The 25,672-nt window shown below is 35.6% G+C and overlaps 1 protein-coding gene and 1 long non-coding RNA gene across 2 annotated transcripts in view; both read right to left on the reverse strand.

The window, feature by feature from the left end:
- LOC114038069 (ankyrin repeat domain-containing protein 26-like) overlaps positions 1-25,672 on the reverse strand; it is a 121,319-nt gene that overhangs the window by 66,846 nt on the left and 28,801 nt on the right. Inside the window, 3 exon segments of the mRNA XM_027855175.1 lie at positions 284-460; positions 16,985-17,045; positions 21,724-21,796. Of these exon segments, the coding sequence (XP_027710976.1) occupies positions 284-460; positions 16,985-17,045; positions 21,724-21,796 (311 nt within the window).
- Positions 3,142-11,102, reverse strand: LOC114038061. Its single transcript, XR_003568540.1, has 3 exons — positions 11,041-11,102; positions 8,354-8,450; positions 3,142-3,332 (listed from the first exon to the last, which is right to left on the reverse strand). It is a non-coding gene; the product is annotated as an uncharacterized LOC114038061 (long non-coding RNA).

The following is a 25,672-nucleotide window of genomic DNA, read 5'->3' on the forward strand; positions in this document are numbered from 1 at the left end:
GCACATGGTTGATACTTAATAACTCTTTTTGAGTTGAAAGAAATAGAAGGTCATCTTCTGTGGCTGAAAAATTCATCACCCTGAAGCCACCACAATCCCTTTCACCTTGGCAAGGCCTGTCAGAGATTAGAATCCAATGTCAGAGCCTCCAAGAATCCAAAGTCAAATCTATTTTACTATGAGTCAATGAAATAGGACTTCAGGGTATCTTCTTGTATATACCCACATCTTTGGTTTCTGTTTAACACTGGTATTTTGTTAGGTAATTTAAGAATATTCTTACCTTTACAATCAACACTAAGTTGTTCAATCAATAATAAAACATTCTTATAGTTTAAGGGAGGTAAATCATAATCCTTTGTAGCTGTGTCAGATGACTGAGTGAGGACATCAAGACCATCTGCTTCCTTCTGTACTTTGTCCCATAAAAATACGTAACAGCACTGTAAAATAACAAAAACTTAAAAATAATAACCACAGCTGACATTTGGGTAGCACTTTAAGGTTGTCACAGCACTTTATATACGTTATCTCATGGCATCCTCACAACCATTTTGTGCAAAAAGCTTTACTTATAATTATTTTACAAATGAGGAGACAGGCTAAGAGAAGTTAGGTGAATCATACAGCTAGCTTGCGTTCAAACTCAGGTCTTCTTGACTCTTTCCACTATGTCACCTAACTACCTAGAAGCTGAATTATTTAGGAACCTTATGAAAAATATAAATATTCATAATACCTCTTACAGATAATAGTCTTCATTTAATTTATAGGGGGAAATTAGGGAACAGCAACATAATTATTTTCCTAGCATTCATAATGGACATATTTCACTAGATGACCATTTCTAAAAGTATCCATTTTCAGATTAAGTACTGCTATATTTGTAGTGTAAAAAGGGGTATTATCTGTTCACTGAAACTTGCATTGTTTTTTTAAACAATTAAAAACGCATGTAAAAGTATACTAAATTGTGAAAAACTTCCAATAAAACTAGCACAAAAGGCCCTTTTACTGAAGTAATATATCTGAAATTTGAATATCATTTTTACATACCTGTTCCTGGTCACTTTTATGAAAACTTTCTTGGCCTTCCTCTGATGATCCTTTAAATTCCAATTCTCATGTGAAATCAATATTAATACTTAAGTAAAATTTATTTTATCTAGAATTACTTTTCTTACATAATTGAAATCTTCTCCACTAACAGTAATGGCAGTTGTGACAGCTATAATTTATCTATTGAAATATATTGTAAAATAAAGTGTAAATTGTAAAAAATGTTTATTTTACTAATTATGCATTTAGCTGATTATTTTGTAATCTCAATTTACTGCTACATTGTAAGTTTCTGGTAAGATGCTCATTTCATACCAAATCATAGGAAGCTGTGAAGATTGATTTATATTTAATCTAGTTTAAACAGTTACATTTGAAAAGGATAGGTAAACTAAAAGAAAATAGTCTGTGCATGATCAATTTATTAGTTAGGGTAGCAGTAAGCAATAAATTGGGTCATTGGTCTTTCTCAATGACCAAAGACCATGGGATAGTGATTACTAGCATTCGTAGAGTTTGGGGAAGTACAAGAGAACAAAGACCAGAGTTGGGTAGGTAGGGAAAACAATGAGATAGGTTATAGAGTAGACAGCATCATGCGGATGAGGACAACATGACTGACGGAAAATTGGGAGTGAGCGGTTAGTAACAACCCCTTCCTTTTCTCTTCTGACTAAGAAATGTTCATTACTTGAGTCCACCTGCAAGATTACAGACAGTGGACCAGACTATGGATAACAAAACAAGCCAGATATCCTTGAAAGATAGCTCGGTGGTATAAAGATACTAGACCTGACTTGCTGGTGTCCACATGCTTCCTTCAAGAGTAACACCTTTCCTTGACATGAGAATAGAAAAGTGATTAACCAGGGAACTAGATTTCTAAATTTAACTCATTATAGGACAGATGAATTTCTCAACTAAATTCAGAGAGAAAGAATAATGACTTAGGCAGAGAGAGGACAAAATCAATTAAAAAAAAAGACAGAATCTGATTATTCCAAAACACAGAGAGAACAAAACCTAAATCTTAATATGTGAAACCGCTGGTCAGGACTGTCTCAAAAGAAGTAGGAAAAAAGGCCTCTTCCTTGATGACATGTTGCATAGGAAAATAAAAGTAAATGAGATCTCTATCATTAAGTAACTCTATAAACTATTCTGATTGAGCCAAGAAAACATGAAAACAAGATGTGCAGATAATACTCCAACAGTTAATTAGAAATTCACTGTAAACATTTAGTTATCTCAGAGCTAGATACAGTATGATTACATGGAGAGAAATTCACACAGGTGAAAAGATTACCAGAACGTCTAAAGATTAGAAAAAAATAACTGCATATGCCACAAGTCAAGCAATCTATTGAAACAAAACAAACATAAACAGTTAAACCTGAGGATGACACAATTATCTTAATTTATGGAGCTTCAATAATAGTATTAAAACAACATTCCCAGGTATGGTAATTGCATTCCATTCAAACCAAAACAATTACTGGTAAGCTTCAACTAACCAGATAATTCACTACTTGGGGAAAGTTAAATCGATTATAGTTAGCTTTGGGGAAGATAGATATAAATAATCCAAAATGGCAGAAAAAAAGAAAACTCATTCATATATGGATTTTATACATGAATATAAACCTAATGGTTTTAGTATTTGAAACACTAAAAAAAATTGAGTAGCAAATCATGGTTAATTAGATAGGAGAAGACTAATTTAGCACACAAGCCTAAACCACCCCCTTTCAGTGTTTGTGAAATATGTTACACTGATTAGAGGAGAAACTCAAAATACCTCTTAAAAAGACACCTGCTAGATTCTAGGCTGCATGACAGGAGTGAAAACAAGCAGTGAATTCTGTCATCACATGACTTTATCATTTATTTTCCTTATCTATACTAATAAAGATTGGAATGTAACAAATTGAGCAAATAATCTACCTATGGAAAATTATTTATATTAACTCTACATGCTTCTTCATTATCTTCTTTACCTTCCTCTTTTTTTAGAGGGAGCTGGGGTTCACACCACCTCTGAGGGACTGGTTTTTCTACTAGAATCACAACCCTAAACCCAGTCTCAGGGCCACTTCCAGCTCCAGCTGCTTCATCTTCTTTTAAAGGAATCTTTCCAAATTCTGTGGATCCTGACTGATTTTTGGTCAGTGGCAGGGACTGGCAAAGATAATTCTCATTAAAATTCAAATCCTTGCACCTTCTGTAACTCTCATTTTTTGGAGAAGTACTGGGAGAATCCCAACCAGAAGTATCTGCAAAGGAAATACTGGAGTTAAATCATACATCAATTCTATCCACCTGACACATTATTTAATTTTTTCACAGGATGTCATTCAAATTACCACCTAGCTTTATGACTTTATTTTATTTATTTATGCATCCTGTATTTTATCTCTTAGGTAACATGACGAAAAAAACCAACATTTGTTTTCTTTCTTTTATTTAGCCTATCCTCTTTCTATAATTACCAGCTCTTATTCCCTCATCAAAATCTACCACAGAGTGTAGTCCCAAAGAATTTATTAGTAAAATCCTTGGGAAAAGGCTTTTCTTTTGTGATAACCTTTTAAAACTAACATGCATATTTGACTTTTTAATTAATTTAGCATGTGGCAATAGAGTCCAAACCTGTGGTTTTTAACCTGTGATTTATTTATAGAGATTTCTCAGGTGAGGAAATTCCCTCTAATAATGTACAGTGGTACCTTCTCTCTGCAACTTACAGTCTTAGAGAATTGTCTAGGGCACTTAGAGGTTAAGTGACTGGCCCAAGGTTACCTAGCCAGTATGTGTCAGAGATGAGACTTAAATTTTGGCTTTGAGAAAAGCTCTCTATCCATCATGCTAAAATATTTTTCAACAGAAAATGTTTACAATTAGGATCCCTTCAGTGACTTTATTTAAAAAAAAATAACTCCCATTTGTTCTAAGAATAGTATCCTTTTTTTTTTCAAATGTGAACTTCTTTAATTTGACTACAAGATAGTTTTTTTCAGAATAATTTAATTTCTTGAAGATTAATCTTTTAACTTTCAATATGCATTATAAATTCAGTAAGACAATGACAGTTTATAGAATTTAAGTATTCCCTTATAAAATGAGACAAGAGTACTTTTATACTAGTTTCAAAATTGCAAATAAAGGACAATGATGTATGAAAGGGATAAAACACCAGAATATACAATAAACATTTAAATTTCTGGGTCTTTAAATTTTCTCTCATCCTTCACTTAATCAAGGCATGTCTTCAAGTTATTATTATCCAATATCTCCCCTCCCTTTCACTGTCTAATTAATAGAGTTATTTATATTCACTTCTCAAACTTTGGGCTTCTACTGGCTTCTACTGAAGGTGCTTACTCCAGTGGTATTCTAACTCCTAAATCTGACAGCTTTTTTCTCAGTCTTCATCATTCTTGACTTTACAAAGTTTCAGATACTGTTAGAGTCCCTTGCCTCACACATAAACTCTTCTGATAATCTTTGTTGGTGATCTCACTCACTCTCATGATTTCATTGAGAAGTGGTCAGAACAGGTCATACCAGACTATCTTCACATTTTGACAGGGTTATTAGACTGACTGACAAGGGGATTATTGTCATTATAGTTTACCTAGATTTCAGCCAAGCATTTGACAAATACCATCATGTCATCTTTGTAGACAAAATGACAAATGCGAGTAAAAACACAAGACAGAAGAAGTATGAATAGATACATGTTTGTCAAAGTTTGTTGGATTTTGTTGGACTATATGCTCAATATGAATCAATATAGCAACCATAAGAGCTACAGCAATTTTAGATTTCATTAAAAGAGTTATAATGTCCAGAGGAAAGGAGATGTTAGTCTGGCTGACCTCTGCCTTGGTCAGATCACACCTGAATTCTGTGCTTAGTTTTTGGACACCACATTTCAGGACTGGCTTCTGGACCTCTCAGCCTGTATACCTTCAAATTCAACCTGAACAAGCCTGAACTCATTATTTCCTTTTCCTCCCCTCCTCTGCCTCTAAAGTCATCAGTCCTTTGATATCTTTGTTAAAGACAGGCCATCTTCTCAGTCATCTGGGTCTATATTGTTGAACCTTCTCTCATCCAAATATCTATGTATGTGTGTATAGACACACACCTTTCCAAAAGTTGCTATATATTGTTGACCCTACCTCCATAACATCTATCATCCTCTCCCTTTTCTTCATTCCCAAATCCATCCTCCTACTTCATAACCTCATCAACTAAATTTTTGCAATAAATTACTAACCAGTCTGCTTATCTCTGGTTCCTACCTTCTCTGGTCTGTTCTACACAAAGCTGTCAAGTCATCTTCTGAAGGCACTTAACTAGGCCATTCTCTTGTCCTACTGCTGCAGTTCAGGGGGCATCACGGCTATGAAACCTTCCTTCCACAACTATTAAGCTTTTTCATGCTCCCTCCCCTCCTCAATATTTCTAGAGCACTTTTATCTCTCTCCCTTACCTCCTTTACTCTAGACCTTCTAACAGTTTACATGTTGTTTACCTTCATTGAAACTAAATTCCTTGAGGCAAAAAACTGTTTGTGTCCCACAGTAAAACAGCAGGCACTTGATATTCACATTATATATAACAGTTGCTTAATGTGTGTTAACTTGAATTAGGAGAATATATACATAATTGGATTTATGCACCTTCATGCAATATAGAAATATATTTATATCTGTATGTTTATAATAAGTATACCTTTAAAAGAAACCAACATATCAATATATTGGGAAATAATTGTCAGGAATACTAGGAAAATCCAGAAAAACTTCATGGAGGTTACACCTGAGAAAGTTTCTGAAGGAAAAGAGAGATTTCAACAAGTGGCCTGAACGAACACATGGAGGTGGCACAGCCGCAGGACAATACACAGAATAACTAATAGAACAGTTTGGTTGAAAAAGAGAGTGAAGAGGAGCAGTATGAATTAAGGCTGGTTAGAGTCCTATTGTCAAGGCCCTTAGAAGCCAGCACTCTATCTCCCAAGTGTCTGCAGGCAAGTGATATTTTCTGCTTAGCTGTTGGAAATCTTTATTTGTTTGTATTTTATCCTATGGCCACCTCATTTTAAAATCTTTAGACTATATAATTGGATGCCCACATGCAAGAAAGTAAGCCTAAAGTTGCCAAGAATGAGCAGAGCAAAGAGCATAATCCATTCTTGTGACTTTTGAGGAGGGGAGACATGTATATGTGTAAAAGTAAGTAATAAGAGCACCCAGTATATACTGAGGCCCTCAGACCGTCCCTAGCAATTTAGGAAAGCAAAGGAGTCTTTGGTTGCTTTCTCTTCCTAGTTCCAAGGCATGTTTCTGACTTCCTGTAGCCTACTCTTTTATCTTCTGTCACCATTTACTGTCATCAACCTATGGCATCTCTCTTCCAAAGTTACAAGGGTAACAGCCTTTAGTAAGCAGATACTTAAGATTTTTAAAAATGAAGTTTACAAAACATTTTCCTCACTTTAATTTTATCTGACACAGGGAATAAATAACCAAAGGTTTCAGATCCAGGAGATGAGACAGACGGAAGTTTGAGAGGCAGAGTGGATGGAGAGATGCCCTTGAATAAGAAAGGCCTGAACTCGAGTCTCACCTCTGATTTTGATATTGACTGTGTGACTATTAACAAATCACTTAACATTTCAGTGCTCTAGTCAACTCTCTGAGATCCTAAGTTTCAGAGAAGGTGCTAACCTGCACTGGTAGAGGGAGTTACCTCCTATCAATGGAATTACAGGTCTATTCTCTATCAGCAAAACAAATTAGGTGACACGCGCTTGTATCACAGGGAGGACATCTGTATAACCTACTAATTAAACTGAAATGGAGCTCATTCTGTTTCCTAAAACTAACCACCATGCAAAGGCTCCAGCGTTTAATAATTGTCCACAATTACCAACAAGACAATTACTAGAGCCAATGTGTCACTTCATATCAAACATATCTATTTCTATTCTCTCTCTTTCCATTGAAGTCTTCCATTCTCCTTCTAATACCTCTCCTTCCCTATGTTCTGCTATTATATTCCTTTTCATCTCCTCTTTTTCTGATTTGGCTCAGGCAAGCCTTCAATGATACTGCTTAGTCCTGTTAGTGGCACTAAGACTTTGTCCACCTTCTTCTATGTATTTGATGATAGAGTCTCTTCCCCACCCCAAGCCCCACTCCTAGATACCACTTTTATTTTTTTATTTTTTAAATTTATTTTTAGTTTTCTTGGAGGCTTTGGATGTAGGAGCTTTGACTTTGTTGTCTTCTTCTAGTTGTATGTTTTGATCTTCTTTGTCACCAAAGAAAGATTGTATGGTCTGACTTTTTTGCACTGTTTGCTCATGTTCCCAGCCAATTACTTGAGTTTTAAACTCTTTGTTAAGGTAAGGTTCTGCTTCCAGTGTGGAGAATGTATTGTCCCAAGCTTCGGGGGTTTTGTGCAGCTGTTTTCAGAGATACTTCTAGGGACCTGTAAATTTTCAGTTCTTCCAAGGTGGTATGATCAAAGGAGAGGTGTTTACTCCTTTCTGAGCCTGTACTATGGTCTATGAGTGATCACAGGCACTCTTTTCTACCTTGGAACTTTGAAGAAGATTCCCTCTCTACCACCAGTACAAGTTCCACCATGCCAGCACTCCTCCTTGGCCCAGGATTGCCACCCAAAACTGTGACCCAGATCCAAGCACGGGCAATGCAAGAGAATCCTGCCTCAGCACCAGCAAAGAGATCCCTGTAATTCCCCTCTGATCAGCCACTTGATTCCCCTCATCTGTGGGCCAAGAGCTCTGGAAGCAGGCATTGCCCTGGGACTGCAACGGGACTGGGGTGGGAAGAAGCTTCCCTTTCACCGCATTCACAAACCTTTCCTACTGACCTTCTAAGTTCTCTTTGGTGTTTGTGGGTTGAGAAGTCTGGAAAACACCAGAACTACCTATGATTCACTTCTCTGAGGCCTGCGTTCCAAGTTAGCTGAGGCCTGGTCTTTGCCTGCACACCCATGATGAATTGCATTCCTTTCCCAGGCAGGCACAACAGACCTTTCCAATCAACCATCCAGGTTGTCTTAGGCTGGAAATTTGTTTCATTCTGTCTTTTTATGGGTTCTGCTGCTTTAGAATTTGTTTAGAGCCATTTTTTACAGGTATTTGGAGGGCTTTGGGGGAGAGCTCAAGCAAGTCACTGCTTTCACTTCTCCATCTTGTCTCTGCTCCCCCACTTTCTTTTTTAAAGAAAACTAACTCTCTATATTATAATCTTACCTTCATTTTGTCCCATTGAAATACTCTCTTTTATTGTTTGATTTGTGGCTGCAGGTTTATGCCTGGCAGATCCTTTGGGGAGACTTTCAGTGGCACACTAATCAAATAAAAAAAATCAACAACAGTTACCAAGCTCATTGTAGAAAGCTGTCTGGACTGTTTTCTGCTGTAAATTGTGAACTTGTCACTTATAAATGAGAGTCTACAGAAAATAAAATGTTTTATATAACATTTTCTTCAAAAGAAAAACCTCATTCTTATACTTTTCAAGCTTTCTCTTCTGTCTTTTGTCTTTAGATGAGATAACACTGGTAAATGTAGTGGTGTATGCTGGAATATACTTTTTCATACAGAAATGGCTTACTTGTAAGTAATGATAAAATTCTAAGTCAGGATATTATTGCTATGATGGTTATAATAATATAGTACATTTAAAATACTATTTTCTACATGCTAACAATATGGGAGAAGAAAATAATGTATGGGGCCAAATGTACTATATATAATCCCCTTACAAATGTGGCAAAGTCAACAGAGCCCTGGCTTGAAGTTAGGAAGATTCATCTTTATGAGTTCAAATAGTTTGCCTCAGTTTCCTTACCTGTAAAATGAACTGGAGAAGGAAGTAGCAAACCACTCCAATACCTTTGCCAAGAAATCCCCAAATGAGGTCACGAAAAGTCAAATATGACTGAAATTACTGAACAACAACAAAGCCTTGGACAGGCTTGTATGTATATATATATATATATATATATGTATATATATACACACATATAAATACATATATAAATGATGCGTATATATGTGTGTATATATATACATATACATATATACACAAATGCATACATGTATACGACATTTATATCTATCTATATCTATCTATCTATTTGTGTGTGTGTGACATTTATAGTAGAATGGCTGAAAAGTTTAGCTTAATCACACCAACCATATCTATTGTACTCAACAATTCATTGTTGATTTTGGAGAATTTAATACAATTCCTGCCTTCTCTAGAGGTCTCCCACACTTGGATTATGTTGTTTTCTCTTCATTTCATTTCCTGGCCTCATGCTTGATATCTAATACATATGATGGCCTCCAATCCTCTTGTGAATCATGACTTTTTGTCTGTCTAATAGTTGGTCTCCATTCCACATTAAACTCCACAGTCCCCACTCAACATTCTACATACCCTAAAAAGCATAAGCATACTCACTGCCCTTTTCTTTTCTTCACACTTCATGCTTATGCCTTTGATTATTTCCAACATAAAGCTGTGAGTTAATAAATTCAACTCTGCCTATTTCATTTACAAGGAATATTCTTGTGTGACCCAGATTTCTGACCCCCTTTTGCTAGAAGACATGGAAAACCATTTGACATTACTCTCATGTTCCTAAAATTCTAGCAATCTATGAGATACCTCCATTTAAATGTTTCTTGAGAACTAACATATCAAAAAGTTATCTTAGCCTGTCATCATGTAAGCTCCCTCCAAACCTTTCTAAACGTCCTTGTCTCTATTAGTGATATCCACATTATCCCAGATTGTCAGGCTTAAAAACTCAGTTATCTCCTTTGCTTTCTATAGTCAAGTAGTCGCTACATACTGCTATATCTTTCTCTAAAATAAACAAGTTATTATTTAACCTTTCCTATTTCCACCATCACTCCAGTTTATTTCAGCACTTTACACTTATTGAAACAACATCTTTTTTTGCCTATAATATACCTCTGCTCCAGTTAATCTACACTGATCATAAAAAGCTTTCCTAAAACACAAAATTTCAAAATATTATTATACTGCATAAGAAACATTAATGCATGATGCAAATCAAATCCCAACTTCTAAAGCTATCATTCAAAGCTTCAATTCTTACTATCTGATTTACAGAAAATAATTTCTAATTCCTATTAGAGGCAATCTGTTACAGCTAACCCTCACTCTTTACCTTCCTTGTAACTATCCTACTTCCTTCTGTCTATCCTCTGTCTTGGAATGTTTGCCTCCCTCCTCTTTGCCAATCAAAATTTGACCCTATCTTTAAGTCCTAATTAAGTCCTAATGAAGGCTTTTCTGACTAATCACAATTTACGCTGCCATTTCCCTCTGTATTGCTCTCAGCAGTCATGCATACAAGTTGTACAGAAATTTAGTAACAGTGGGTCATAAAAATCATCTAATACATGCCTACGTTCTATCTCACCACTTAAAGTTAAGATACTCACGTAGTAGGGAAGCAGGGTTGTATACTAAGTCTTTGTCTAAATTCTCTTACATTACTGGAATTTATCTTAATACCTAGAACAGTATATGGTACTATGGTATTTGTTCACTGAATGATTGAGTAAATGAATGAATGACATTTTGAAATTGGTAAGCTATTAAGGGGTAGAGTGGAAAGTGCATGGCCTAAAAGTTAGAACCACTGGATTCTATTCTTGGTTCTGTAACTAAGCAGTTTGGAGACCATAGGCAAGTTATCTGACTTCTCTGGGGATCAGCCTCCTCATGTGTTAAATGTAAATAGTTGGACTAGATTATTTCTAAGGTCTCTTCCAGCTCTAAAATTCTGGTTCCAATTCCACCTAGGCAATTGCAATGATTAGTAAATAACTAAATCTGAAATGTAAAATTTTAAAGGTAACAATCAATATTGAAGTTTCAAAATAATAGAAGATACCTCTGAATCCCAAGGAGATTCTGAATCTTCTTCCTCTTTCAATCCTAATGCTGACATTGTGTCTATAACATAGAGACAAAAAACCACTAATAATTAGAATATGTCCTACTGAGAACATGAAAACTGTTCAAATATGTCTATTCATAATTGCTTCAGCAAAAATTGCAATTCCAGGAGACAAAAACAGAAGAAGAGGGCAACATTTGGATTTAAGGATTATGGGCAAAGGAGGGTCCTTCAAAGAAAGAAGTTAGGGGATAAGAGGTAATTTTATATAAGACTATATAACAAAATTCTTTTCTAAAATACACTTAATACTCTGGGTGAAAAGAAGAAAGAGAAAGATTTTTTGTATTTAACGTACTTCAGAATTAGGTTAATACACATTAAATTTAATCGGTTTATAATGGCATTTTGCAAAAAGAAAGCTTTCTAAGCATATTCTACAACTTGAGGGGTACCACAGCACAGTGGATATGAAGCCAGTTTTGGAGTTAGGAAGACCTGGATTCGAGTCCCATTTCTGATATATTGACTGTGTGACCATGGGCAAGACAATGAACTTGTTAATGCCCCAGGCTACTTAGTAAAGCTATATATAAGCTGTAGAACAGTTTCCAATCTGCATTGGTAGAAATTTCCTGTTTTCCCAGCAGTTTTTGTCAAAGAGTGGGTTCTTATCCCAGAAGCTGGGGTCTTTGGATTTATCAAATAAGAGATTACTGTAGTCATTGACTACTGTGTCTTACATATTTAACCTATTCCACTGATCCACCACTCTATTTTCTTAGAGTGACACAATTACAAAACACTTTTCACACAAATAAAGTCAGAACTAAATAACTAAATAACATCAGTTGCTCATAGGTAGGCCGAGCTAATACAATAAAAATGACAATTCTGCCTAAGCTAATTTACTTATTCAGTGCCATACCAATCAAACTACCAAAAATTATTTTCTAGAGTTAGAAAAAATAATAACAAGATTCATTTGGAAGAACAAAAGGTCCAGAATATCAAGGGAACTAATGAAAAGAAATGCAGAAGAAGTTGGCCTAGCCATTCCAGATCTTAAATTGTATTATAAAGCAGCAGTCATCAAAACTGCTTGGTACTGGCTAAGAAATAGAGTGGTGGCTCAGTGGAATAGGTTAAACATGCAAGACACAGTAGTCAATGACTATAGTAATCTATAATTTAATAAACCCAAAGACCCCAGCTTCTGGGATAAGAACCCACTCTTTGACAAAAACTGCTAGAAAAACTGGAAAAGAGTATGGCAGAAACTAGGCGTAGATCAAAATCTCACACCATATACCAAAATGAAGTCAAAATGGGTTTGTGATTTAGATATAAAGGCTGATACTATAAGCAAACTGGGAGAGCAAGGAATAGTTTACCTATCAGATTTATGGAGAACAGAAGAATTCATGACCAAACAGGAGATAGAGGACATTAGAAAAAGCAAAATGGATAACTTTGATTACATTAAATTCAAAAGATTTTGTACAAACAAAGCCAATGCAACCAAGATTAGAAGGAAAGTAGAAAATTGGGAAAGAATTTTTATAACCAGTCTCTCTGATAAGGGCCTCATTTCTAATATATATACAGAATTAAGTCAAATTTATAAGAATACAAGTCATTCCACAATTGATAAATGGCCAAAGGATATGAACAGGCAGTTCTCAGATGAAGAAACTAAAGCCATCTGTAAGTCATATGAAAAAATGCTCTAAATCACTATTGATTAGAGAAATGCAAATCAAAACAACTCTGAGGTACCACATCACACATACCAGATTGGCCAACATGACAAAACAGGAGAATGATAAATGTTGGAGAAGATGTGGGAAAATTGGAACATTAATGCATTGTTGGTGGAGTTGTGAAATGATCCAACCATTTTGGAGAGCAATTTGGAACCATGCCCAAAAGGCTACAAAAATGCACATACCCTTTGACCCAGCAATAGCACTTCTAAGGCTATATCCCCAGAGAGATCATACAAATGGGAAACGGACCCACATGTACAAAAATATTTATAGCAGCTCTTTTTGTGGTGGCAAAGAATTGGAAATTGAGAGGATGCCCATCAATTGAGGAATGGTTGAACAAGTTGTGGTATGTGAATGTAATGGAATACTATTGTGCTATAAGAAATGGTGAACAGGCTGACTTCAGAAAAACCTGGAAAGGCTTGTATGGTCTGATGCTGAATGAAGTGAGCAGAACCAGGAGAACTTTGTACACAGCAACAGCCACATTGTGCAATGACTAATATTGATAGACTTAACCCCTCTCAACAATACAAGGATCTAAGACATCTCCAAAGGCCTCACGATGGAAAATGCTATCCACATCCAAAGAAAGAACTATGGAGTTTGAATGCAGATTGAAGCATACTATTTGCTATTCTTTTTCTTCTGTTGTGTTTTATTTTCTCTTTCTGGTGGTTCCTCCTATTGGTTCTAATTCTTGCCTACAATATCACTAATGTGAAAATATGTTTAATAGGAATATATATGTATAGCCTATATCAGACTGCGTGCCATGTTGGGGAAGAAGGTGAGGAGGGAGGGGGAGAAAAATTTAAAACTCAAAGCTTATGGAAGTGATTGTTGATAATTCAAAATAAATTAATTAAAAATTAAAAAGAAGGAAATTTCTTCAACGAGAATTTCCTGCAATGATGAAATCCTGGGTCCTATCAACAATAACTTGCCTTTTCTAACAGCACGACTCTCTGATGTACGGTGAGCCTGAACTTCATTGGGAAGAGTTGGAGTTTCAGGAAATGTTTGTTTTCTAGTACCACTGTCAACTGATACAGCTTCTTCCTTTTCTTCCTCCTCTGATTCTGTTGATTCTTCCTATAATTAATGAGAATGAAATGTACAATGTCCTACAAAAATTTTCTTTAATCTATTGCTAGCACGAATGATACAAACCTAACACAATAGAACTGCCAGATGTTGATGGACCTAACAATCAAATCATGCAAAGAAGTAGATTTTTCCAATCACTTATTTTAGATATTTAACTTATAGGAAAATTCTTCTCCATAAGTAGAAATATTAATGTACAGCATTATATATGCTAATGAATGTTTTAATTCTTCCTTCAACAGATTCAAGTACTAGGACCTAAGAAAAATAATAGAATAAACAATTCTTATGCTGAAGTACTAATCTAACAGGGAAGATAAGATACTCTCTGATTGGAGGGAAGAACCATGAACTCCAAAACCTCCACTGAAGGAGAAAGCCCAGCACAGACATCTCCTCATTTCTCACCACAACTTTGGGACTACTCCACCAGGCCCTAGGAATCTTATGATTGGGGAAACCTCATCATCATGCAAGATTCCATCAGCTTTGGTACTCCACCTAACCACTCCTCACTGCCCGCATGACTGGAGGAATTTCAAAGCCTCCGATGAAGGAGAGGGCTTGGTAGAGACATCTCTTCATATCTCATTTTGTTGCACTATTGTGAAGTTCTCTAATTTCTTCCCCATGTCCCAGCAGAAGGCAGTTTTCCCTGACCCCCAAATTATTGGTTTCCTTTGATATTTTGTTTTGTCTTCTTCCATTAGATCGTAAGTTCCATGAAGACCAGTACTCTCTTTCTTTTTTATTTTTATATCTCTGGCACTTAGCACACTGCCTGGTATATAACTGGTAGTTAATCAATGTTTACTGAGACATAAATATGAGAGAAAGCAGAATCTGTGAAATCTATTCGAGAATTACAAAGAGTTTAGTAGGACCAGTGAAAGCTTTATATAGGTGGTATTGTTTGATTTGGGCCTTGAAAGATAGCTAGAATTTCAGATGGCAAAAAAGAGGGCAAGGAAGATATTCCAAACACAGTGAACATTGTAAGCAAATTCAATGAAGGAGGAAAAGATCATGGTACATTTAGGAAATGATGGGTAATCTAATTTGACCTAAATAGAGATATGTGAAGAGGAAATATGTTTAACTTTAATTTCATTTAAATGATGAATATTCAAATACTTCATACAGATTGGTTAATAACATTGTTGGAGCTTTTATACTGACTTTTTTAGTAGCTATGAGAAATTAAAGTTATTTGTGTATGTCTTAAATCCATAATTAAATTATACAGTACATGATGGCTAGAACTGAGTCTTCTTGGTTTCTGAATTCCTTCTAACAAAATGCCTTGCAAATAATAAATATTTTATAAATGTGCAATAAATTGCTGAACTTAATTATTAAAATTTGAGATTATTATGACTGCTATTAAAATATAAAGGAGAAATTGGAAATGAAATTTTGGAATTTAAGATTATGGCTTTTTTTTGTCCCACTTACATATGAGATCAAAATACAATGTGAGATAACAACATATACTGAATGGAACAGACATGAAAGTTTTGGAGATTAGATGTCTTTAAAAAAGGTTAGAAGATGTAGGAGTATAATAAGATTATGATTCAATTTCTGATTTGCATTCCTCTGTTCTACATTAATTATTAACTTACAGAATCATCTGAAGAACAAAAGAGAGGTAAACTTAAAATTGGTCTCAAATAAAAAGGAAATTCCATTTCATGGTTTTACAGTTCTTAAGGTTGACATTACAAAGGCCTGCTGAATATGTTCTGAAATCACTCTTTTTCAGTGTTTTAAAAATAGAATGTTAAGGATGGTACATAGGCATTCTCAATAAGATCAAATATACATATTACTTGAATCTTTCAAAGCTCCTTCTCTTTTTATGATTCAATTATTACTAGATGCTTTACTTTGGTTATAATCAACCAAAAATTCCACTTTCATTCATTTTATACACTTATGTATAATATGTGGTAGATACTTAGTTTTTTAATTAATGAAAATAAAGTTATTATTGCCTAAAATATTTTTCACATATTCTTCTTGTTCTAATTCATCTATAAGAACAGAACAACTAAGTTTCAGAACTTTAAAATTATGGGGTTGAATAGACTAGTTTAGATGTAAAGTCCATTCTAAATCTAAATCTTGCCCTTCTAAGAAAAATCGTTTGTTAACCAAACAAAATATTATGTTATTTTTTACCTTAAGAGCAGTGGCATATAAGTTTGCACCTAAGTTTCCATAAATATCCATTATAATTGACACAAGAAATTCTGTAGGAGTGTATGTTACTTGTTTTTCTTCACTCATTTTACATTTAGCTTCATTTCTACCATATTTAATAGTATGAAGAGAGATTCTGTTGATTACTCAAACCTTCTTTTTCCTTTATATTTTCAAAATCTTCTTCATCTTAACTTTCCTCTGCATTCTCTAAATCTACATATTCTGATTATTCCTCTCCATCTATAGCATCCTGGCCACCTTAACTGAAATCCTCCTCTGCCAATTCATCTTCATAATCTTCTAATTGTCCCTTCTCTTGGATGCTTTCTAATCCTTTTTCTTCCTTATAGCTCCCTCATGAATTGTCTGGACCCATCAATGTTTCATCTTCAATATGTAAATTTCCCTGAGTTTTCTTTTGATGTGACTGTTGAAGACTTCCATTTCTAGAATCCTTGCCATCTTCATGCAGTGGCAATGAGTATGAGAGGAAAGGACATAAGATAAACAAATACGCAAAGAAAGATAGGAACCATAGCCAATATAATTACCTTATTAATGCCCAGAAGAGTAGACATCATCTGGGAGGACCTTGAAAAAGAGCCAAGTGAGGGACGGACAGGTTGAGGCAAACATTGGGCTTGGGATGAAGGCTTAGGAAGGGAATTTGTCTTATCTTCTTTTTCGCTATGTGATTGATTGTGCCCAAGAAAAGTTCTATATTCTGCATTGACAGTGCTACTCTTTTTCTCTATTGTATTAAAAACAAATAAAGAGTACATGAGCAAATCTATCATTTCAAGGCAATAAATAACAATATAAGGGTGGAAAGTCCTCAGATAGCTTACTGTTTTTCCTTATTTGCTGAGAAGCATTTATTATTTTGGTTAAGTTTGACTTGGGGAGTTTCTGCCAAAAAAATTTAAAAAAGAATAATGAGTTTCAATTCCTTTATAATACTAACATTTAATAATCCACATTTCTCTGAGGATTACCATTGTAATGTATTTAATCAGATCATTATGTAGAAAATAAAATTTTCTGGACTATTTTGTTCACCAAAAACTGATATACCAAGTAATGTAATTTTATTCTTCAATGCTTTATCATACCATTGAAAAATACTAGGTTTTAGAAATTAGTATTTCAATGTATCATTCAAATCACTACTTATAAAAAAGAAAGATAAAGTCTCTTAGTCATTAGTTTGAGTTTCTTTATGTGTTTTGCTTGGTAATAATTACTCTGAATTACTTCTTTTCTTAAAACTAAAGGGAGGAAGAGATACCTAACAGTCTCAAGACTGGGGAAACTGGGGAAATGTTGATGTCAGGCTCACTTTTTCTAGGTTTGGTTGTTGGGTTCACTCATTACACTTGATACCTTCAGTAGGAAGAAAGCAAAGGTTCCTGCTAGCAAGAGGCCACTAAACTGACAAAAATACAGACTATAAGAAGCTCAGTTCACACAAGATCTTGAGTGCCTTCATTGCACTGCTGAGAAAAAGCTGAGATCTTGAGTTCAGGTGTCACATCTTCATCTAAGGACTAGAACTCCTGAATATGTACTCAACATCAACTACAAACTATGTCATATTGTTTGACCTTTTTTGTGTTGTATGCATGCACTTGGAAGGACTGGCCTTTACCTTCTAGAAACTATCTGGATCTAAAAAAAGTTGTGAAAATGCAGTGTAATGGTGGATATTTTATTATATACTGTTTATTGCTTTTGAGTTAATGCCAAGAATCAAGTATTATATAAACCTGACCAAAAAAAAACCACACCTAAAACATAGTTTCTTTACATTTTTTATGTATCATAAGCCTCTTTGGCAGTCTAGTAAAACCTATGGACCACTATTCAAAGAAATGTGTCTAAGTACATGAAATAAAATACATAAGTTTAAATAGGAAATCAAGTGAAAATTAGAAAATCATGCAACCGTTCTTAGTGGGACTATTACAAATTTGTGTTATATGACCTCAAATGGATCTTTACTGCTTCAAGGCAAATCCTACCATTCCTCCCTTATCAATTCACTATCCCACTCTCCACAGCTACTGTTCCATACATTTTCATCCCCTCTCAAACCTTCTATGGTTCCCTTTTCCCTCATACTTTCAGCAGAGAAATTTGCTTCATATTTTGCAGAAAAAATGGAGGCCATTGGACATGAGCTCCCTCTTCTCCCTTTTTCTACATCTCCTATCACTCAGGTGCCTTCTGCCACCGTCTCCTTCATCCCTATGTCACATGATAAAGTGGCCTTACTCCTCACCAGGGCTGAGCCCTCTACTTTTTCAGGTGATCCCGTCCCATCCCATCTCCTCCAACAGATCTGCCACCTCTCTCATACCAATTCTGACATTTATTTTTAAACTCAGCCATCAACTATGTCATTCCCTATTGCCTACAAACATGTCCATGTCTCTCACCTCCTGAAAAAATCCTCACTAGATCCTTCCATCCCTGCTATCATCTCTCTTCTATCCTTTGTAGTGCCATAAGTCATTGCCACCACATCATACTGCCTCCTTACTACAAGCTGCCAGAAGTACATACATCATGTACCAAGTAACAAATATAATCAAAACAGACTTTTCAAGAACTTCTTATGACAAGGGATCATGGGGTCAGCTAGGTAGCACAGTGGACTTTTTGCCTCAGGTTCCTCATCTGTAAAATGAGGATAATAGCAGTACTTACCTCTCAGGGTCGTTGTGTGAATCAAATAAGATAATAATTGTAAAGCACATAGCACAGTGTCTGACTTGGTTGTATATAAATGTTAGTTATTATTATTATTAATTTCACACAGCCCATTATTATTGCTGCCTAAATAACATAAAAAATGTCAATTCCTGCAACTCATATTTTTATGTGTAAGTTACTCTACTAGAGTCAATGAGAAATAAAAAGAGATATTCCATCCCTAAAGAGCTATGACATATTTATACCAATCACTATAATATTAAACAGTGTGATAAATCAGAGAAATGTGATGCAACTTAAGGTACATCAAAAGGACATCAAAAGAGAGAGGGCTTACTTCCATATAGGAAGGGAGAAAGAAATGGAAGAAGGGAAAATTTCATAAAATAAGTAGCATTTGACCTAGGCCTTAATACTTAATTTATGATTTAAGTGTCCAAAGATAAATGGTAGAGAAAGACATTTCAGGAGGAAGGATTAACTATATGAGTAAAGTCTTACAGGTTGGAAAGTACAAGGCATAGTCAGAGACGAGTAAGTAGCAAAATTTCTATGGTGCTTAGGTTTTTTTTAGGCAAGCAGTAGAAGGTAAGATTTTAGATTAATACTTCATACTGAATACTACAATAAACTTTAATTATATTGTTTATTTAAATATTTGAAATTAAGAGCTGTAATAAATGGAATAAACTTTTTATCAACTGCAGAGGATACTTTTTATCAAACAGAAGAATTATTAGAGACAAAATCAATAAGTTTGATTATAGAGAGAGATCTGTCCAATAAAAAAAGTAATGTTTCCAAAATTAAAAGTTTGGAAAAATATTTTTAAAAGTACATAAATTAAGTTGAACAATAACAATATGTAATATATACAGTCAATCCTCAACATTCAGGTGGTTTAACTTTTGCAACTTGAAGCATTGGTGTAATATAATTAGTAGCCTAATTTTCATTTTCACGATGACAACCCCCTTACACAGTAGAGGAAAAAACTGAGAGGCACAATGCTGCAAGTTTGTGGAGTAGTTGGTATCTGCTAGGCGCTTCACTGATCTTGTTCACCCTACCTTTGTAGATTAAAGATCTTCCCAAACATTTGTTACCATAGCTTCATTGTTTGCCTTTAAAACTCATGTTTTGGGGCAGCTAGGTGGCGCAGTGGATAGAGCACTGGCCCTGAAGTCAGGAGGACCCGAGTTCAAATTCGACCTCAGACCAAACATTTGACATTTACTAGCAGTGTGATCCTGGGCAAGTCACTTAACCCCAATTGCCTAAAAACTTTAAAAAAAAAAGAAAGAAAGAAAACCTCAAGTTTTGTGTTAGAATTATGCTAACACATCTCTTAGTGTATTCTGAACAAAAATGTTATATAAATATTTCTCATTATCACATATAATCTTTAAGAAAGTAGATTAGGAAACATAGAAATGATTGTTAAAGGCAGAAATTCTAAACACAACCTTTACAAATCATACCACAATAAAATTGTAAAAAAAAACTGGGATCATAAGATTATATAGCTTAGAAAAGATACCAATTAAGCTCTCAGAATATATCAAACAGTGTTAAGTGCTGGGAACACAAATAGAAGCAAATGGAAAGGCAGCCCCTCCCCTTTAAGAGTTTAAATTCTAATGATAAGACAATACATAAAAGGAAGCTGGAAAAGGGGCAGAGGGAAGATTGGGGGCAGGATAGCAGAAAATTAGTCTAACGAGTAAGGGGCTGAGCTATTAGAAATGGTGTTTTCAGCAATCTCTAGTGAAAGATTAAAGTTTTTGGTGCTCATGGGAACCTAATCCCCTATTTCCCATATGTTCAGTGAATACATACTTAAATATTTGACTTCTGTGCCATTTTCTAGGAATGTGACCTCCACAAAAACTGAGGATTGACTGTAACTGATACATATCTCTAAATCTAGTAAAATATCTCCAAATGAAGCAATGACTGAATAAAAAACATTAATAACTTCATGAAAAATGCTTCTATATCCCAATAATCAGGGACATATAAATCAACACATTTATTATATCAACTAGAATGTCAAAAATTGCAAAAATTATGAATTCATGGAGTTGTGGGAAATTCTAATACACCACTAGTGGGACTGTACATTAGTGCAAACATTTTTGAGAACAACATATAAAAGTCATAAAACTGATTTTCATTGCTATGATTCCATTGCCATGAACTCATCCTAAAAAGAGCACAGGAAGGAAAAAAGGACCCAGCTGAACAAAAATATTTATAGCTGCTCTATCTGTAAGAGCTAAAAAATTGGAAGTAATCTCTATTCCTAACATTTGGAGAACTGTATATTATGTAATGGATCATAGATTTAGAGCTAGACGGGCCCTTAAATACCATCCAGGACACAAGGACTTTTCCAAGGTCATATATTTAAGAGTGGCATTCATGTGATGTGAACCCAGGTTCTCTGACTCCAAATCTAATATTCTTTCCAATGTACAGATAAATACAAAGCTTACAAGGAAATATGGAAAAAGATACAGAGATATCAGCAGAAAGCAAATTTTACATACATTGATTTTACCTAGTTTTTCAGTAAAAACAAAAACAAAAACAAAAACAAAAAAAAAACAAAAAACAAAGGTAGAGGTGGGGTAACTTGAAAGAAACTTAAAGCCTGACACAGAACAGGAGATTTTTTTGCTTTGAACTCATGTGACTCCTCATGCATCGGACTCATTTGATGTTAAATACTAAGGATATTGTTTAAAATTATACTTTTTGTTTGTTTCTGTTGATGGTTATTAAGTTTACAATAAAAACTTTTTTACAAAGTAAAGTACCCACCAAACTGAAATTTAAGACTAGAAAAAATTGCATAAAGAAACTTTACCTTAGTACTAAAATCTAATTCCTCTTCATCTGTGGTTGGCCAGGAATCATCAGCCCCAGGTTTGTCAGACAGTCTTTAAAAAAAAAAAAAGTAGTTTTATTTCCAGAAGAGAATCATCACAAAGGCCTTTTAGTTGTCAGGTGCTTTAACACCAAATGATACATTACAAAGGATGACTTAAAAGATCAGGGTTATGTAAATTATTCCTACTCCAAGATTCAACTTGCCAGAGAAGAAAATACTGTAGTAGAAGCTATCAGTGGGTTTATCCTCCCACTTCCTATTTTTATACTCCTCTAAAGCTGACAAATGAACACAATGGGACATTATAAATCACACAGTCACCGAAAACCTGCAATGTATTTGGAGCATATCATTATTCTCTGTGCCTTCCTTAACCAGTTTCTGAGGAAAACTTTCACAGTTAGTCTCTCATTTTTCTTGAAATTACCTTCCCCAGATTTCAACTCTAGATATGAGTTGTATTTATTGTTGTTTGATCGTTTCAGTTGTCTTTGACTCCTCGTGACCTTACCTGGAGTTTTCTTAGCAAAAGTACTGGGGTGGTTTGCCATTTCCCCCCCTAGCACATTTTATAGATGAGGAAACTGAGGCAAACAGGACTAAGTGACTTGCTCAGGATCTCCCAGCTAGCAAGAATTTGTGACCAGGTTTGACCTCATGAACATGAGTCTTCCTGATTCCAAATCCAGTGCTCGATCCACTGTGCTGCCTAGGTGACCTCTAGATACATTAGTAGGTCATATATTTCAATCTCAGAAAGGTATTTATTACAAGGGCAACAATTCCTAGATGTAATATAATCACTGATGAATCTAGTCAGATAATATGATAGAATGGAATAGAAATCATTTTCAGAGTAAATTAGAATATTCATGATGCCTTTTTGGTTTGGAATGTCCATCTACCTATATAATACTAATCAATGTGAAACATTTCCTTCAGGACTTAATTTAAGACTTATCTCCTTACAGAAGACTTACATGAATTTCAGAATCAGAAAAATCAATGCAGGTCACTAAAAATTTTTACCTGATTTCCCATACATACAAAAAGTAAAATTATCAGTCTTTATCTTTCTTGTGGGTAATACTTATATACAAAGGTTGTGGTAATCTGCTTTCAGGGAGTCTCAACTCCAGAATTATCACTCTATTCACCTCTTGGTGGAAGAGGGAGGATTAAAGGATGACAGGGTGTATGACTTGTGATTTCATTGGTGCAGGGAACTTCCAGAAAGAAAATAATGCAGATTGGCAACTGTTCTGTCAGAGAGTTGCCTGGGAACACTGAAGGATTTAATGACTCCCTTAGGGTCACAAAACAAGTATTTGACAAAAGGGGAACTTGACCCAAACCCACTCCCTATCCAGTGCCCCTAAGGCCCTTCTTTTCTCAGCTCCTTAGGATTTGTTAATACTGTGAGAGATGATCTCTCAGAAGTGAAGCCTCCTCAAAGGGTTAATAGTTTTTGTTAATCTCACAAAGGGCAGCAATTTGGATATCACTGCTCATTTGGAGAGAGATAAGGTCAGAAGCCAGATAGTAAGAAGAGTGGGAGGAGAGAAATTGGAGGCACCTGTTGTAGATGGCCTTCTAATTGTATTGTTGAAACACACTCCCTTCTGACCTTGTCAAAACCCCCTTGGGCCCTGTTTTTGAGCAAGTAGCAGAGGGAGTGGAATGGCTCTACCCCCCCAACCTAAACTACAGAACTTCCCACCTTTTCTTGTCTCTGGGCAAACTTGTGTACTCTGTTGCTGGAGCAGATTTCCGTGAATAGATTGTGCCCCCTGAAGTCCAGCCAATAGGATAAAGGGAAGGGAGTTTGGAAGGAGGAACTTGCCTTAGGGTATAATTAAGCCTTGCTTTCTGTAACCAACTTGTACTTGCACTTGTCCTCCCTGGCCGGCAACATTAGGACGACCAGGGGCGGTACCCTTTCTCATGAGAAAGTAATAAACTCCTTTCTGCTTTTAAGGTAACTAAGTCTTTGTTTTGGATTTGAGTAGTGGTCCCACACAATACCAAGATACCTTTTTTTTTTTTTAAAAAGCTCTTCTTTATTCTTTGATAGGCATGTCCAATTTCTCTTTCCTTCTCCCTAAACTTGCCGTTTTATTTTATTTATTTGGTCTTGTCTTTTTACATCCTTCTCCTTCTACCTCTCCTTCAGTTTCATTCCATCTCCTCCTCCTTCCCATAACCATCACATTGTCTTCTTCCATGTATCCTCCTCTATCTCTCCAAATCCTTCTCTTCTTCTCACTTTTTTTCCTCCTTCAGATGCAGTCTTTTTCCTTCAACTCAAGTCACTTCAGTTTCTCAGAGTTTTCTGAATTTCTTTATATTAGTAACTTCTAATCTCTGACCTGTGAAAGTCAGGTAAATGTTATATTTCCACAGAGAAAGCGAATAATGCAGAGATTTAAAGAACAATTCCAGGAAGTAGTACACTGTAGGTGGGCGAGGGCTTAACCAATAAGAAATAAGTTGATGGCTCTAAAAAGACTCCAAATTCAAGATAAGGGTCGAGCCAGCTCAGACCAGTTAGGGTCAACCTGAGGACATCTGAAAAATGTTAGTGTGCCTGCTTAATGAACTTCATTACTATTATCTGACACACCCTGCATAAAATTAGAGCCTCATTAACAAGTCATGGGATGTATGACCAAGGGAGGGGGAACATACTTGAGCATATCAAGGGGAAACATGTAAGGAGGGGTGTAACCTGGGAAGGTATGGACAAATCTGGGCCTGGGAGGTTTTGTGCCGAATTTCAATGTATAAAAGTATGCTTGCCCTTGCACTCAGGGCCCATTCCTCCCTAAGGGGGTGGAGCCTGCTTCTGGCCAGAAATGTCTAATCCTCTGGACTTCCTCTGTAATAAACTTTCTTGATACTAAATTTTAGGTGTCAAGCATATTTCTAACAGACCTTTTTCAAAATTCTAAAAGATTCTAAATCATCTTCTCAATTCCTTCTCCTTCTTGAGTTCAGGTCCTGCTCCTGCTCCCTTTTTCACACAATCTCCTTTGGACAAAAGAAGGAAGAAAGGCTCCAAATATTCAGCTTCTCTGTGTCACATAAGTCTTCCCACCAACCTCCTGACACACTCACACTCCTCCCCTTTATACTTCCTTCTACTGGATCATCTGAAGAGTGGAAAGGCTTTTTCTCCAACCTTTTCACCTTCTTCTATATTAAGACCAACTTTTATCACTGGCAGCAACACAAAATACAAAATCTGTAGGTGACTGCAAAGGAATCTGTGCTGTATGAATATGAGCTCACTTTAAGTGAGATATTTAATCCTTAGTCATTCCAGTTGGTGAGCTTTACAGCTAATGCATTGCCATGTCTCCCTAGAAGCTCCACAGAAATGATGTCCTTTTAACAGGCTTGCCACCTCTTCTCAAGATATAATGCTAGCTTACCTAGATGCCTCAAACTGGGAACTAGAATATTCCTGCCAAGGTCTCAATGTGAGAAACAGCTTTCTACTACTGTTGTCCACAACAGTTCTGAGCAGAAACCACTTACCAGCCACTTCTGATTTCATTCTATTGCTTTTTTTCTGTCTTGCTGAGAAATATCCAACACTACTTCCTGCATTGACTTAGGACCCTGTCCCCAGTGACTAATCCCCAAGCCCATGTTGGTAACTCCTTGATATGATAATCCCTGAGCACCTAGATACATTTCCTCAATTAGAAGAAGATATATATTTGCACTAGAGATGTGTGTCAAAAGGCTTATTAGGAATCCATTCCAGGTAACTAATACATATTGTGGCTATATGGAAGAACACAGCTTGTTCGTTCTTTATTCATCTAATTACTACTTATTAATAGATCTCTTAGGGGATTATGGATAAGGAATAGGCCTGGGAGTACAAATATACTGGATTCAAGTTCTCCCTTAGTCA

The sequence above is a fragment of the Vombatus ursinus genome, unplaced genomic scaffold, assembly GCF_900497805.2.
Source record: "Vombatus ursinus unplaced genomic scaffold, bare-nosed wombat genome assembly UNPS02010788.1, whole genome shotgun sequence".
NCBI lineage: Eukaryota > Metazoa > Chordata > Mammalia > Diprotodontia > Vombatidae > Vombatus > Vombatus ursinus.